Source organism: Oryzias latipes, chromosome 15, assembly GCF_053564925.1.
Source record: "Oryzias latipes strain Hd-rR chromosome 15, Olatipes_Hd-rR_3.1".
In the NCBI taxonomy this organism is placed as follows: domain Eukaryota; kingdom Metazoa; phylum Chordata; class Actinopteri; order Beloniformes; family Adrianichthyidae; genus Oryzias; species Oryzias latipes.
Genome location: NC_136251.1, coordinates 11446551 through 11461909, shown reverse-complemented (window position 1 = coordinate 11461909; position 15359 = coordinate 11446551). Strand labels below are relative to the sequence as shown.

Here is a 15359-nt window from a genome sequence, read left to right as displayed (position 1 = left end):
TAATTCTATAATTCTGGACTTAATATGCTATGAATGGAGGTTTAAACTTTGAGAGTTTAAACAAGAGAGAAAAGTATAAAAATGTTCCCGTCTGTCTGAGAAGAGTGTATAAAGTGTCTAGTGTGGGGATGTACTGCCTTAAAACATCTGTGATCCTACTTTGTGGATTTCACCTGTAGGACTAACAGGCTCCATTTTCACTTGAATTTGGCTCCAAAGAGCAAAGATGATGCTACGAGTTGCATGAAAGTGGATGCAGTGTTTCTGGACCTCATTTTGATAGCAAATCTCAATAAATGAAAAACAAAAAAAGTATTTACAATTGTAATCAGTTGGATATTTAGGCAAAATAATTCCTGAAGCATTTAAAAACAGAGGCAAATGCCCAATAAAAAATGTCAATATAAGCAATACAGTTTTTTTTAGAACACACCTAGTTAGTCATTTTAAGATTTGATGTTCTACCACATTTATCTTAAATGTAAAAGAGAACTGAGACATTTTGATGAAATTCTCTGAGGTGGTTTGGATCTTGATCTTGAAGTGTGTTATGTGGTTTTAAATCGGAGTAAATGAGGACTGATGGTCAAACAAGCCTCCTAATGGATAACTGGTGAGCAGACCTAGCATTAAACCTGTTTCAAACAGGAAGTGAAGTACTATCCTTCATGACGGCTGAGCCAATGGGGGCAGCAGGAAAAGCAACGCTGACAGTAAATCAATTAAATTGAAGGTGATTGTATGAGTGACATTCCACTCAAATTCAAATCTAAAACCCAGACAAAACAATCACATTAAAAAAATAGATTTTTTTTTGCAAAATTTCTAGCTGTATGTCATGTGTCGTCATAAATTAGATTATAACTCATGTTACTCCATATTCCCAAAAAGCTGGGCCAAAAGAACTGCCAACAAGCATGGATCCTAAAACTCCTACAGCAACTCAAGAGCAAGAATTCATCTATTTTAATAAATAACACAAATATTGCATACTTGGGTTTTTGCTTAAAAGTTTTACTCTTGTTTTTATTGTAGATTTGTTAATTCACCACTTCTTTTTTTGTTGATTTTTTTCTCATATATGGAACAACTTGATGTATTTGCATGTAAACGTTCATTTAAAACAAAGTCTGTGTCCATCAGGCCCAATTTATGTAACACCTTTTGCTGGCTCACAATTTGAAATTTGGAACCCCCCCCCCCCCCCACTCCCCCAGTTTTCAGCCACATGTTAAACTTGGCCTTCATTCGTCATGGGACGTTTGTGTTTTCACAAAGTGTGTCTAAACTTGAGCTGAAGCTAAATAGATCATGGAAGGGATTTCATTCCATATGTGTACAGAAATTGGAATTAAAACGCAGAAAAGTTTCAAACTTTTTGAAGTCTTATGATCTCCAAAGAATTCCAGGTTCTTGTTTAAATACACTTCTTGACCCCCTTTTAAATGAAAAGCAGTGTATTGGATGATTTTCTCAAGTGGAGAAGGTTCACGTCTGGTTTACTTCTCAATGGTTGAAAGCAGTGAAAAAAAGGGCACTCTTAATCACTTCATCAGTGTTCTGGTGACAAAAAAAGTGATTTCTGTGGGTTAAACTGCAGGCTTCCCGTTTTTAGATTACAGAGGAGAAAGAGAAAGTTTGATTGATGAAGCGTCCTGATGTGATTAGGAAGCTGGATGTTCACAGAAAAATATGTTTGTGGTGGATGAACATCAGTGGCCCTTCAGCAGCACGAAGCTGGCAGAAAAGGGACGGAGGGCCTTATCTGAGCTGAAACCAGAGAAGCTGCGAGGAACACAGGCGCAACAAAACAGGCCCCATCAGCAAGATAACAGGAATCCATTGACACGTCTGAGGATTAGATAGAGATAGACCTGATGGCAATGAGACTCCTGACAGGAGACTGCAGAGAGAAGTAGGAAGATGTTAGAAAACAGAAACTTTCTGTTTGTGATCTTTTGTTTTTTTTCTGGGTTTTCTTGTTCGTCTTTGTTGTGTTACATAAAATTTCATTTCGTGTGGTTTGCTTAAGTTGCCTCCCAGTTTTTTTTATAAAATTCTGCCCCAATGTTTCTTTTCTTTATTTAACTCTAAAACACTTTTACTACAAAAAGTTACACCATCAATTTGGTGGGTGAGTTTTACCCAATATAATATGTCCAAAATAAAGTACTTGTCATAAAAAATAGATCAAAAGATGATAAATTAGTGAAACAAATTAAATTCCAAACTAAAAAATTTGGAATTTGAGAACAATAAATTCCTAAAAAATAATAAAATGAGACTAGAAACTTGGTCTTTGGACATGTGGACATGTGAGACTTCCCTGGTGAAGGCACAGACTCCTTGACATATTGAATTTCAGGTAAATCGTTTTGCTCTAGGGCGATAGTGCTCAAGGATTTAAGTCAGGTCACACAGCAGCTACCAACATTTTGTGCATATTTCACAGATGAAAATTGATCATACCTGAATATACCTGAAAGATGTGAGAAAAGTTGAGGTCTTTCCTTTCACGAATGAACCATGTTAAAACCACGGAGGAAGTACGAATAAACCACGCAGAGAACACGTACAATAACGTAGAACATGGACCGTGTGTGGTTATTGTGCCGTTTATATGCAATTACGTAATTTGAATGTGATATGTGTGCCGAATATGGAGTATTAAAGTTATACAGGCGTGGAGCAGTCATGGAAAGTCATACATTTCTGAATGGATTTTGCAAAAATCCTGCACAATTGTGTGAGATTTATGTAATAATTGCAAATAAATTACCCTAAAAGATGCATAAACTGTGTAATTCTCAATCGACCAAAAGTTTTGAACAACTTCAAACTGACTCACATAAAGACCCGTCGGCTAAAACCCTCGACAGACATCTCTGCACATCGATGAATGACAAACTCCAGAAACACTTATAAATTACGTATATCACGCATGTATCATGAAAAACCTAAATTTTATATGTAGCAAATGCGCAAAATGCTTGCAGTGGCAGTGTGACACGGCCTTTATGTCCTAAGTTGATATTCACACTACTTTATTCATTTGTCCTGAATCCCAATTATCTTTAACAAAACAGCCGGGATAAGGATTTTTTCCTTATTTTGGAACATTTTAAACGTGGATAATATTGAAACAAAACGTATATGCCAATCAAGGTTTTAGGCCAATATCACGAACACAAATTTCGTTTTGTCCTTGTGGTAAAACGATAATAAATATATCCTAAATTGTCCCCAGGTGTGACTGTGAGTGTGTGTGGGTGTGTGATTGTGGCCGTGCAACCTGTCCAGGATGTCCCCTGCCTTTGCCCACTATTGGCCGGGATAGGCTCCGGCAGCCTCGAGACCCCGAAAGGGACAAAACAGAAAACGAATGAATGAATGGATATCCTGAATCCTGGAATGTTCGCAACCTTCTAAGTTTAATCTTTTAGGATTCCATTTCTCATTAGACTACTGTTTGAGAGGCTGTGACATAATAATACAAATAATGGATTAGATTTATCTGCGCTTTTTCAGACGCTCAAAGCGTTTGCAATGTGTCGTTATTCATTCACTCCTCATTCATACTTGGTGATGACATGACTGACTGAAATGGCAGTCATCTTAATTTGACTTCTTCAAACTCTCTTCCTTTTTTTAGTGATTGTTGAGAACACTTCCCCTCCTGTTCCTAGGGAGATCCTTCCATCCAACGCCGGCCAGGACATCGCTCCTACTCAGTCAGCTGGTAAGACCTACATGCACCTTACAGTGACCTATTTTGAAAATTATTGTGTTGTGGTGTTCATGGAAGGCATGAACAACTCCAATGTTTGGAATAATCTAAGGGTGTTGATGTCCAATTTAACCCTGGTCAAATTGGACAGACTTTTCTGACCTGCAGCAGTCCTGGACAGTAAGGACCAGATTGTTTTTGCAGTTTTTCTTTCTTCCTGCACATTTTAACGAAAATGTCACTTTTGCCACATATTCAGAAACTCACCAAAATTTGCAGTACCCCAGGGAAATTAATTTTAGGCATAGTCAACTACCTCCACCTAAAATCGAGGAAAGCATAAACAAAATGAATGGGGCCAAAATCCCTTCTGAGATTAAAAAACAAAGTTCAAAATCCACTACTTAAAATAGAATGTCTGGGATATCCAAAAGATGTTTTGAAATGAGAAGGAAACTCAACTCCCTCATTGCCCTACCCCCTCTGCCCCCTTCACTCCCTGCTACAAACTTATGCTGAAAAACTTTAGATTGCTCTTATTCTTCTTATTCTTCTTATTATAATTGTTATTTTATAAGCTGGTTGCACTGTGAGGCGTCATGAACGTCGTCATGAAGTCATGATTGTCTGTACATTGTCCCATCAAGCTTCTCATTTTCTAAGTAAACGTTTCCAAAATATTCCGTTTATACATACAGTACAGACCAAATTCATTTGAATGAGAAGGTGTGTCCAAACTTGTAGTCTGTACTGTATCTATTTTAAATTGTGTAACTCATTGTGATATTTCCCTCCATGTTATTGCACAACCAGAAAATGTAATTTCGTGTCGTCTCACACAAGGTTGTTGATTGGTAAATGTTCTTGTTCTGTTTCCTGAAACAGTTTTTGTATGTTCTGTGGAAGAAGTTTTTATAGCTTTATAAATATTTAACATTGTATTATATTTTATTATATCTGTAACCTGTAGTAACTTTGATTGATGGAATAATCCTGACACTTTAATTGAGGAAGACATCCCTCAGCTGCTGAATGCTACCTGCTGTGATCTTGTGTCACTCTTCCATAAGCCAGTCAGCTTGTGGCTTGTTAATGTTGTGTTGTGGTTGCCAGGTGCTCCTTGATTAGCTCAAGCTGCTGCATTAATGCTCTGATGTGTCTCCTCCGGCCCAGAGGTGAATGAATGCCAGGTCAACCCTTACATTTGTGGGCAGGGGATTTGCTACAACACTGACGATGGCTACACCTGCCACTGTGACAGGGGATACCGCCTGGACGACGCCCAAACCACCTGTGTGGGTGAGTAATGACCTCAGAGGTTATCTAGGGTATATGTGTGCGGGGTGTTGTAGCAATGAAACAGATAAAAGTGAGATTTTACAAACACATTTATGTTTCCTTTTAACAGCTCAACAACCACACAATATTTGTTCTTTTTATCTTCAAAAGTGCAATTTCATTATTAATTTAATTACAACAGATCTGAGACATTCTCTGTAAAATAGAAAAATTCTTACTGTCGGTTTAAAAAACTCCATCACACCTGCCGGGATCTCGACAGAAAGCAATAAACCACCAAACATAATAACTGGTTCTGTCCTGTTTGACCAAAACAACCACATTTGTAAGAACCCACAAACGCTGGGTTTCTAACACGCAACGAGGAGTTTCTCCCTATAGGGTTGGGCATACTGGGGTTTAGCGATCATGAATGCATCACGGCAGTGTGATGGTCAGCACTCTCCCCTTATATCAAAAAGGCCTCAGTTCAAATCCCGGCTGGGTCCTTTCTGTGTAGACCTTGGATGTTCTGCATATGCACGTGTAGGTTTTGCTCCAGCTTCCTCCCACAGTCTAAAAACACGCTTCATAGGTCCAAGTTCTCATTGTAAGTGCTCTTTAACCTGGTTAATAAGTTAAGTCCAGATTTTAAATAGGCTACCTCAAAATCTTTTGTTTGTTTGTTCGTAGACCTTATCGCTTTTTCCTTGAAGTCCTTAACTGTTGGACATGTTTTAGGTCTTCATTAGAGATCAGAATTTCTGAGAAAACTCTACCAGAACAGATCTACCTTTTCTTTTAGTTATGAGAATGTATTCCTATCCAAACCCTTTAACATCGGAGATGCCTGCATCACCTAATTGACACACGCTCTTTGACCTACTGTAACTCTTCTACCGTTTACGCCATCGTCAATCAGCTGATTCTGATGTTGCATATCAGCGCATAGCTACTTTTCTCTGCTCCAGAATCCACATGAAATATGTTAATTGTGTTGAAGAGTTAATGGTCGTTAAAAGAATGTGTCAACACTGGAGCTAAAGCTCTGGGCTTAAAGGTAAAAAGGGCCCCATGTCATCATACCACCATCACCATATCTTTTTATGATGATCTTTTTGCTGTCGTAGTTTGACAGCTGGTCTAAGGAAAAGACACCTTCCAGATAGATGTTTTTGTTCTATTTCAGCACTCCACAGAATGTTTGGCCTTAAATTTGAGATGTTTTTGTCAAATGTTTCTTTATGTTCTCTTTTTTCAGCAGTGTTTTTCTTCTAAAACTCTCCATGGATCTATTTTGTCAATGTACAATCAAGAACTTTGGTTTTTACTGAAACAAGTAGGGCCTAAATTCTTTCCTTCTTCCATGTGATTCTTTAGCGACACTCCTGAATGAATCCTCGCTTGGGTTCTTGGAGCTTTAAGTTTGTTTGTACGATCTTTGACTTCCTCAGGGATGCATGTGGTGCTTGGGAAAAAACAAGTCGATCCAAAAAGCAGAGATTTATTCATTCAGTCATTCTTTTATTGGACTCACTTTTCTAGTTTTGTTAGTTTTCAGATCATCGAATGTTTAATTTCATGTTTAATGCCAAGAGCACACAGGAGTGATCTGGACGTCTGCAGGGTCCTGACAAACAGAATCAAAAATCTGCGACCAGCAGCTGCATTGTCGACGGGGTCTGCACCGCCCTCCTCCTGCTTCATCGCCCTTCCTTAGGATACAAATACGAAGCACTCTGTCATTATGTGGTTTCCTGCCATTTCAATGCTGCTCTCCCCACCCAGTGAAATGATGCTGAATAAGAGCCGTGAGGGCAAACAGGCCTGATGATTGTTTCCCCATCGCTGCTGTAAAAGCTCCTCTCCTCAACTGTGGAGGCAAAGCATTCGCTTTAGAATTTTTTCCAGAGGTTTATATGTTATTTATATGCTACCACAGTACTTTTTAACAAGAATAATAGGAAAGCTGCCTGGATATTTTCAGACTCCGTTTGGAATCCTAAACAGGAACCATTGTAAGCAGCTGGAAATCTGTTTGCCATCTATCCAGTAACAGGAAGATGAGGGCGAACATTCTTTCAGTTTAGAGGCTTTTCTATATTTTTGAACAGATTGACGTTTGATTTAAAAATCAATCAACAAAAACTTTTTCTGCATTTAAGGGTTAATGTTAATCAGCAGGACGCTAATTTAAGTATCCTTAAAGGACCCACTCCGATCAACTTTTAATTGATTCTTAGAACCGTTCTCAGTGGTCTTTTAATCATGATTATGCCGTTTTTAGCCAAAAGGAAAAAAACAAACAAACAAAAAAAAGTCATTTTCTAGGACATAGTTTCTGTAGAGCGGAAGTAGTTCTTCAGAAATTCACCTCCATGTTGTTGGCAGGACTGTTGGCATTGGGTAAGCCCACCCCCACGTCCCATTACCCATCTTCTCACACGCTCTTCTCCTAGCTTGCAGCTCCTTACAACCCAAAGCTAATATTAGTGGTGCAATAAAAATGGCGAGCAATATTGGAGCTATCCAGCCGTACAGTTTAGAGATTGCAAGATTCCAGCTCAGACAAGAAAAACAAAGACGTACGTGGATCTAATTGTCTACAAATAGATGCATACAGTGGCTTACCTAGTAGCTTCTACGTCACAGCTACAAGCTTTTTACAACATTTTTGTCTGCTTCTGATTCAAAACGATTTGAATAGGTAAATACTCAGACAAGCAAATTCTAATTTTAAATGTCTTTTAAATGTTTTAAATGTCCTCCATCAAAAAAGTACCAAAAACATAATTTTCATTGGAGTGGGTCTAAACAAATATGAAGAAACAGAAAGAAAAAAAAAACTTCTCGAAGATGTCTATTTTTTAATCTCTGGTGCTAAAATCTCACTGTGTTTTTGGCACCTTACACTTCTAAGACTTTGAATATTTATACATTTCTACTCATTAATTTTTGTTCTGGATAACTTAAATTCCTCATTTGCTAACTCATCAGCATTTTTTTAAAAAAGGCTGAAGAAGCAAATTGACCACAGAGCATGATAGTTATGAAACAGACAGAGGCACAAATGGGATCAGGTTTTTCTGGACATTCAGAATCTTCTCTTTGAGCCAAAAGCTGTGTCCAGTTCTCCTCATGAAGGAACCTCCTGCTGCTGGATCACATCTGGCCCAGCTCGGCTATGAGACATGGGCTCCTCTTGCTCGCCAAACTGCAGCGGGTGGCATATAGGGATGGTGGCGCAGTAGGAAATGATAAGAAGTGGAGTCTATAAGTGAATAAGCCACACGGCAGATGTCTGCTTGACATTACCTACTCATTTATGTCTGCTTTTTAAATTGACATTTTGGGAAGGTCTCTGGTTTGCGTCACAGTGAATTGAGACCTTTTAGGTCAAAATGAACTTGATCAAACTGTTAGGGCCGGTTTATACTTCTTAGTGGTTTGGAATCCCTTGGGCACAATGGTTGCAAGGCCTTCAAGGGGGATTGCCCGAATCACTGCAAAATGTGTCACAAGTTGATTACATAGTCAATGGAATTTTACCCCTGTGGTGGAATTGCGTATATCGCGCAATTCAGCCTGAATTTATTTAGTGCGATTAGTAAAATGTGATGGCAGAAACTTGAGCCAGAAAATTGCTGTTTCCTCGTCCTAGAATTTGAAGTTGAGGCCGCTATTACTGCATTTTATTCTATTGCGAGTCAGTACCAAAAAAAAGAATTTCACTGTAAAAATCACTTTTTAATGCAACTTAACTATAACTAAAGCTGTATAGGATTAAGATGTGGTGCAGAAGGCAAATCCCTTCTTATGCATTTTTTTTAAATGTATAGTTGTTTGGCATGTTGAGGATTTTAAAATGTAAAAACTGCTGAACCACCTACTTTGTCTGCACCAGTAATTGACACAAACATATCTAAATAGATGTAAGCATCTGCAGAAAAACTCAAATGTCAAAGAAACCTATATATCACTATAAGTAAAATACCAAACCACTAAAATGCTGGAGAAAATCACGTCATCAGGTCTGAAAAGTAGAAATGCTACTTAGAAGTTATTTGCAGTTATCATGAACAGTCGCAAACGAAACCGTCCAACCTTAGTGGGAACTGGACCGCAGTACAATTTATCCGATGGCCAATCGCTATGAATGTAAGGTATAGATTTGCAGAAGGATCTCAACTCTACAGTCAAGTGTTTAGAAATTGTAAATTTGAGATGAAAGAGGAGGTTTTTGTTCAGTCCTGAAACCCACTGCTGGATGCTGATGGAGTCAGATGGATCAGGTTCTCTTTTATGGGTTTTAGCTGTTTAGAGATGTCTCTGTTAAACTCTTCCTAATATAAACAGTTTTAAACACTGATGTCAGCAGCCTCTGAGGTGAAGGGGTGTCTCATTAAAGTGCATTAGTTCTTGGCAGACGTGGATGAGTGGTTTGATATCATTACTGTTCAACAACCTCTAAAGTCTGTGTGCTCTGAATGCTGCTGAAGATCTCCTCCCTGTTTGAACAGAGGAGATGATGGATCTCTGCGGTGAATCAGGCCCTTTTATTGGACATCATGAAGACATAAGTGTTGTAATAAGTGACTTCATCGACATGCTTCTGCACTTTCCTCATTGTTGTCTGCTACCTGTCACTTCTCCATGATGATCTCTGTGATACTTGAATCTCCGACGTGGTTTTCTGTTCCTCAGATGTGGATGAGTGCCAGGACGAGCAGGTCTGCATCCAAGGCCACTGTCAGAACACCAGAGGCTCCTTTTTCTGTGAGTGCGGGCCTGGTTTCAGAGCGTCATCGACTGGAGACCAGTGTGAAGGTACAGTTCTGACTGTCAGCTTCAATTTGGGTGTTGTAGACCCTAAAAACAGTCTTCTTTTTTTTTAAAGACTTCTTGATAAGATCGACAACCAAACACATACTAGAAAAGAAAGGCAACTGCATCCTGTCTGGATTTTAGTTTCATACACCAACAATAAAAGAAATAAAAACTTTACTTGGATTTTGCAACATCCGTTTAAAAAAAACACATTTTAAAACAATTATTCTTCTTGCTGTCAAATCAGAGCCTTTTTGTCAATACCCAATTATGTGTTTGTCTAAATCTATAATGCTATCCATGCTAATTATAAACAGGAAATCATTATCGTGTTTCTACGAGGGCAGCTCATTGCTGATGGAACATGTGGCCTTTAAAATAAGCAGATGCAGATGGTTGAGCACAGGAGGGACCAAACGGTTCTGTCTCCCGTGCAGCTGACCTCAGGGATACCACGGCCTCCACGGCTCTTATTCAGGCTTCTGGTTTTTGTTAGTTCATTAAAGCTTCAATCTTATTCAGTCTTGAAGATCCTGCAGCAGAGCTGTTCATGCAAACATTGTAAACAAACCCACTGACTTCCAGATGTGGACGAGTGTGTGGAGGAGGCAGCGCCATGTGGACCCGTGGGAGAATGTCGCAACAACGTGGGGTCATACAGCTGTGTGTGTCCTGACGGATACAGGCGGATCAATGACACCCTCTGCAGAGGTAACTCTGATCCCAGAATCACACACTCATTCATTCCGGTGTTGCAAAGAAATATACATTCTATTTTTAGGGCAAAATGACAGTATCTACGTTTAAAATCAAAATGTTTATTAGAATAGTTTATCTAATAGACAATTGTTTAGGAAAATTTGGACATATGTTTGACATTATGAGTTCCATAGAAGATAGATTACCCGTTTGTTCTTAAAACATTTTACTAGCATGCAGAAACACATGCAGAAATCCTTAGTCACTTGCACCTGTAGGGGTCAACCCCCATACGGGTGCTGAATGTTTTTAGGTTGTCCTGGCCCGTGGAAGGTTGTAGACAGGAGGGGCTGCAACTTAAGGTGTGTCTTTTAGTTTCCTTGAGGCTCGTACGGCCGCCTCATGAAAATGGAACGTACCATTGCACGTTCCATTCCACACAAACTGTGCTCTTATTGTCTAAAAAATAGCAGAAAAAAGAAGAATCTGTATGACACGCCTGCATCCCACCTACTTCCCTTAACTCACCCTCACATGTGTCTTAAGGGTTTACTACAAGAGGTCGCCCTCACTGTGCCTGTAGGAAAAAAAAAGGAAGAATATTTTTGCCTTACAGGCTCAGAGAGTGGTCTACAATCTTTAGATTTCCCGCGGGCAACCTGTGTGCCCCGTACACGTTTGCCCAATTTTCACAAGCAAACAGCCCATATCCACCCGTGACTATGACTAAGACATAAGACTGATTGGGTCCAGAAGGATCTGAAGTGTTTGTGTCAGTCACAGCAAATAAATCTGACCACTTCTGGAGGTTTGTTAAACATTTTTAAATGAAAAAAACAAAACAAACAAAAAAAAGTTTATATCCCTGTTTGTAGAATTTCTTATGAATATGCAGTCCAAAATGGAGTCATAAAATGCAGCTTTGTACGAGGCATTTACAGAATTTAAATAGGTTTTTAGTATAATCATGCTTAATCCCAGCTGTCGGCTGAAATTTTGTAAAACTACCAAGTGATCGATGAGGGACATGTTGGTGCTAATCGACAATTCCCCATCAGAGCTGCTCTGAACTGATCCTTCCATGTTCTCCTGGGTTCCTCCACCCTCTGCGCACATGTGCGATTGCATATTGATGCACAAAAAGAGCAACCATGTTCTAGTATTTCTCCTTCAATCCAAGTTACCCCCAGAGCAGGTTTGAGCCTCCTGTTACATCTAGGGTGCTGCATTTTTACCTCCACTGATCATGAAATTCAGACTGTTCAGTTTCTACCTCACCAAATCATCCAAATTGGGAACAAATATTCTGGGCGGAGTTTTCAAAATATCCCAAACTTGTGTTATTATAATCTGTTCATGTCACTGTTTGGGGTGCTATGTAATTAGTTTTGTATTTTATACTAATTTAACAGATAATTGAGATTCATGAAGTTAGATCTTGAACTGAGTCAAATTTAAGAATCAGTTGGAACCCCAGAAGAAATTTACCCCTTTTAAAACTTTTTAGGTCAAATTAACTCAAGTTTCTCATTTTTTTCTTTTTTATTATTTTTTTCGTTTTCTTTTTTTCAATCATGAGCTGAATGCAGTTTGCTACAAGATTAGTTTTTTTTTGTTTTTTCACATTTCTAAAGCACAGAAAAACAGACAAAAAATGTAATAAAAAAGGCTCCTCTCAGTTAGTTTGTTTTCATCACAGATGTGGATGAATGTGTGGAAGAGGCGGAGCTTTGTTCCCCCCATGGAAGATGTTTCAACGCAGAAGGGTCCTACATCTGTCTGTGCGAAAGCGGCTTCTCTCCTAGCCTCGATTTGCTCTCATGTGAAGGTAAGATGCAGCCGTCCTCTCTAAACATACCTGGAAGTGCATCATTGGTAACACAGACCAGTTAGAATTCTGTTCATCTAAATGATGTTGACGTGCCCTCCGCCTGCAGCACTCATTCACAGTGGCATTGTTTTTGCAGAGACCTCTGTATTGATTCAACATGTCCTTCTGTCCAGAGTTGTAATCACTTTTCTGCTGTTCATCATATAAAGCACCAAAAATGTCGCAATCTCTTCATTGGTAAAACTCCAAACTATGAATTTTAAAGCAGACATGGTTTGGATAAACAGAAATTTCAATGCACATGGGATCAATGTTATTTTTTTAGCAGTCTATAAAATCTTAATTACTAATTTTAAAGAAGTAGATTCAGTTGGCTTTGGCCGTCATAAATCCTTTGTATTAAAAATTTTAGATGGCATCTGTGGATTAGATCCTCTGCTATTTTTAAATTGGATATATAGACTCTTCCAAAAGAAAAAATGGAGTATCATGGAAAAGTGCATTTCCACCATTCTATTAAAAAAATTAAACTTTGATAGAATATAGATTTAGTGGCCACTGCTTAGTTGATTCAAGTGCTAATTTTTACATGATTGAGGTTCCAGCTCATAAAACCAATGAAAGCAGAATTTTAAGAAGGTTAGAAAACTGTAGAGAAATGACCATTCATGTCTCTATGGATAGAGATTATGATCATATCGATTCAGTCAAAATAAAGTATTTTTAAAATATGTTCATCTTCAATAGCGTGGGGAGGAGCCAAGTCCTGCTGGAAAAGGAAATCTGCATCTCCGTCCAGATCCTCAGAAGGACTCCTAAAGTCCTCTAGAGCATTCAGCCAGACTTACTGTTGGTATGCTTGGACACAGCGCTCTGAATAGCCAGCCTCCTTAGCCATGAACTTTTGTGGCTTACCAAGGCTATGGAGGGGATCAATGATTCAAGATTCAAGATTCAAGAGGTTTTTATTGCCATATTCTGTGTAGCTACACAGAGTAGGAATTTGTTTCGGTGCAAATGTGCAACATAAAACAGAAGAACAGTAAGCAACAAAATTTTTACACAATGGACATAACAAAAAATATAAATAGAGTCAGTAGTGCAAGGAGTGTCAAAACAGTGCAACTGAGAATGTTCAAGGTGCAGGTAGTGGGCTGGTGACTGGTTGGACATTGACGTGAAATTTAGGGGGGGGGGTTACAGGGCGTTTAAGAGTCTGACTGCAGAGGGAAAGAAACTGTTCTTGTGTCTGGAGGTTCTGGTCCTGATGGACCTTAGCCTCCTGCCTGAAGGGAGTAGTTTCAGTAGGGAATGTCCAGGGTGGGAAGGGTCGGCAGCTATCCGGCCTGCACGTCCCCGGGTTCTGGAGACATATAGTTCCTGGACAGATGGGAGGCTGCAGCCGATCACCTTCTCTGCTGAGCGCACAATACGCTGTAGTCTGTTAATGTCCCTGGTTGTGGCACTAGTGTACCACACGGTGATGGAGGAGGTGAGGATGGACTCAATGATGGCCGTGTAGAACTGCACCATCATCTGGGCCGGCAGCCTGGCTTTCTTCAATTGCCGCAGGAAATACATCCTCTGCTGGGCCTTTTTGAGGAGAGAGCAAATGGACGGCTCCCACTTGAGGTCCTGCGTGATGGTGGTGCCGAGGAAACAGACAGAGTCCACAATGGTGATGGGAGAGTCTGTCAGGATGAGAGGGGGTGAGGGGGCTGTGACTCTCCTGAAGTCCACTATCATCTCCACTGTCTTCTGAGTGTTCAGCTCCAGGTTGTTGATGCTGCAGCACGACACCAGCCGGTCCACCTCCCTCCTATAGGCAGACTCATCATCATTAGAGATGAGTCCGATGAGGGTGGTGTCATCTGCAAACTTGATCAGTTTGACAGAGTCATGGCTGGAGGTGCAGCAGTTAGTGTACAGGGAGAAGAGTAGAGGGGAAAGTACACAGCCCTGTGGAGTTCCTGTGCTGATAGATTGGGTGGTGGAGACATTCTTCCCCAGCCGCACACACTGCCTCCGGTCCATGAGGAAGTCAGTGATCCACCTGCAGGTGGAGTCAGGCACGTTGAGCTGGAGGAGCTTTTCCTGGAGCAGAGAGGGGAGGATGGTATTGAACGCAGAGCTGAAGTCCACAAACAGGATCCTAGCATGGGTTCCCGGGGAGTCCATATGCTGCAGGATGAAGTGGAGGGCCAGGTTGATAGCGTCGTCTACAGACCTGTTGGCTCTGTAGGCGAACTGCAGAGGGTCCAGGAGGGGGGAGGTGAAGGATTTGAGGTGGGGGAGGACCAGACGCTCGAATGACTTCATGACTACAGACGTAAGTGCCACAGGCCTGTAGTCATTGAGGCCAGTTATGCGGGGCTTCTTGGGGACAGGGATGATGGTGGACAGTTTGAAGCAGGCTGGGACGTGGCAGGCCTCCAGGGAGGTGTTGAAAATGTCTGTGAAGACCGCTGCCAGTTCGCCTGCGCAGTGTTTCAGGGTGGCAGGCGAGATGCCGTCCGGACCCGGAGCCTTCCGTGGGTTTTGCTTCCGGAAAAGCTTAAGCACCTCCTCTTCTGTCACTGAGAGGACAGTGGTGGGGGAGAGGTGGTCTGGGGGGGTCATACTGTCCTCAGTGATAGTGGTGGGGGAGGAAAGTGGCACCAGAGTTGTTGAGGAAACCTGTTCAGTGAGGGGGGAGGAGGAGGGTTGTGGGACCTCAAACCTGGCATAAAAGGTGTTAAGCCTCTCAGCCAGTTGTAGGTCGTCAGCAGCATGTTGGGCTCTGGGCTTGTAGTTCGTGATTTGCCTAAGCCCTCTCCAAACAGAGGTGACGTCGTTGACAGAGAATTGGTCTTCCAGGCGTTTATTGTACCGAGCTCTCGCCTGTTCCACCTCCTTTGAGAACTGGTACTGATGGTCTTCTGGCTAGTTGTCAAGTCCGAATTCTTCCCCATATTGAATTCTTCCCCCAGCTAAAGCAATTGAATCAGACTGAGCCAG

The 15359-nt window shown here is 40.7% G+C and overlaps 1 protein-coding gene across 3 annotated transcripts in view; it reads left to right on the top strand.

The window, feature by feature from the left end:
* The window catches only part of ltbp1 (latent transforming growth factor beta binding protein 1), a 131707-nt gene that overhangs the window by 89825 nt on the left and 26523 nt on the right, over positions 1-15359 (top strand). For all 3 annotated transcript variants that reach the window (XM_011472800.4, XM_011472798.4, XM_011472799.4), the window contains 5 exons: positions 3653-3739; positions 4901-5026; positions 9710-9832; positions 10418-10543; positions 12231-12359. In XM_011472800.4, coding sequence (XP_011471102.1) covers positions 3653-3739; positions 4901-5026; positions 9710-9832; positions 10418-10543; positions 12231-12359 — 591 coding nt within the window. The remainder of the gene's footprint in view (positions 1-3652; positions 3740-4900; positions 5027-9709; positions 9833-10417; positions 10544-12230; positions 12360-15359) is intronic.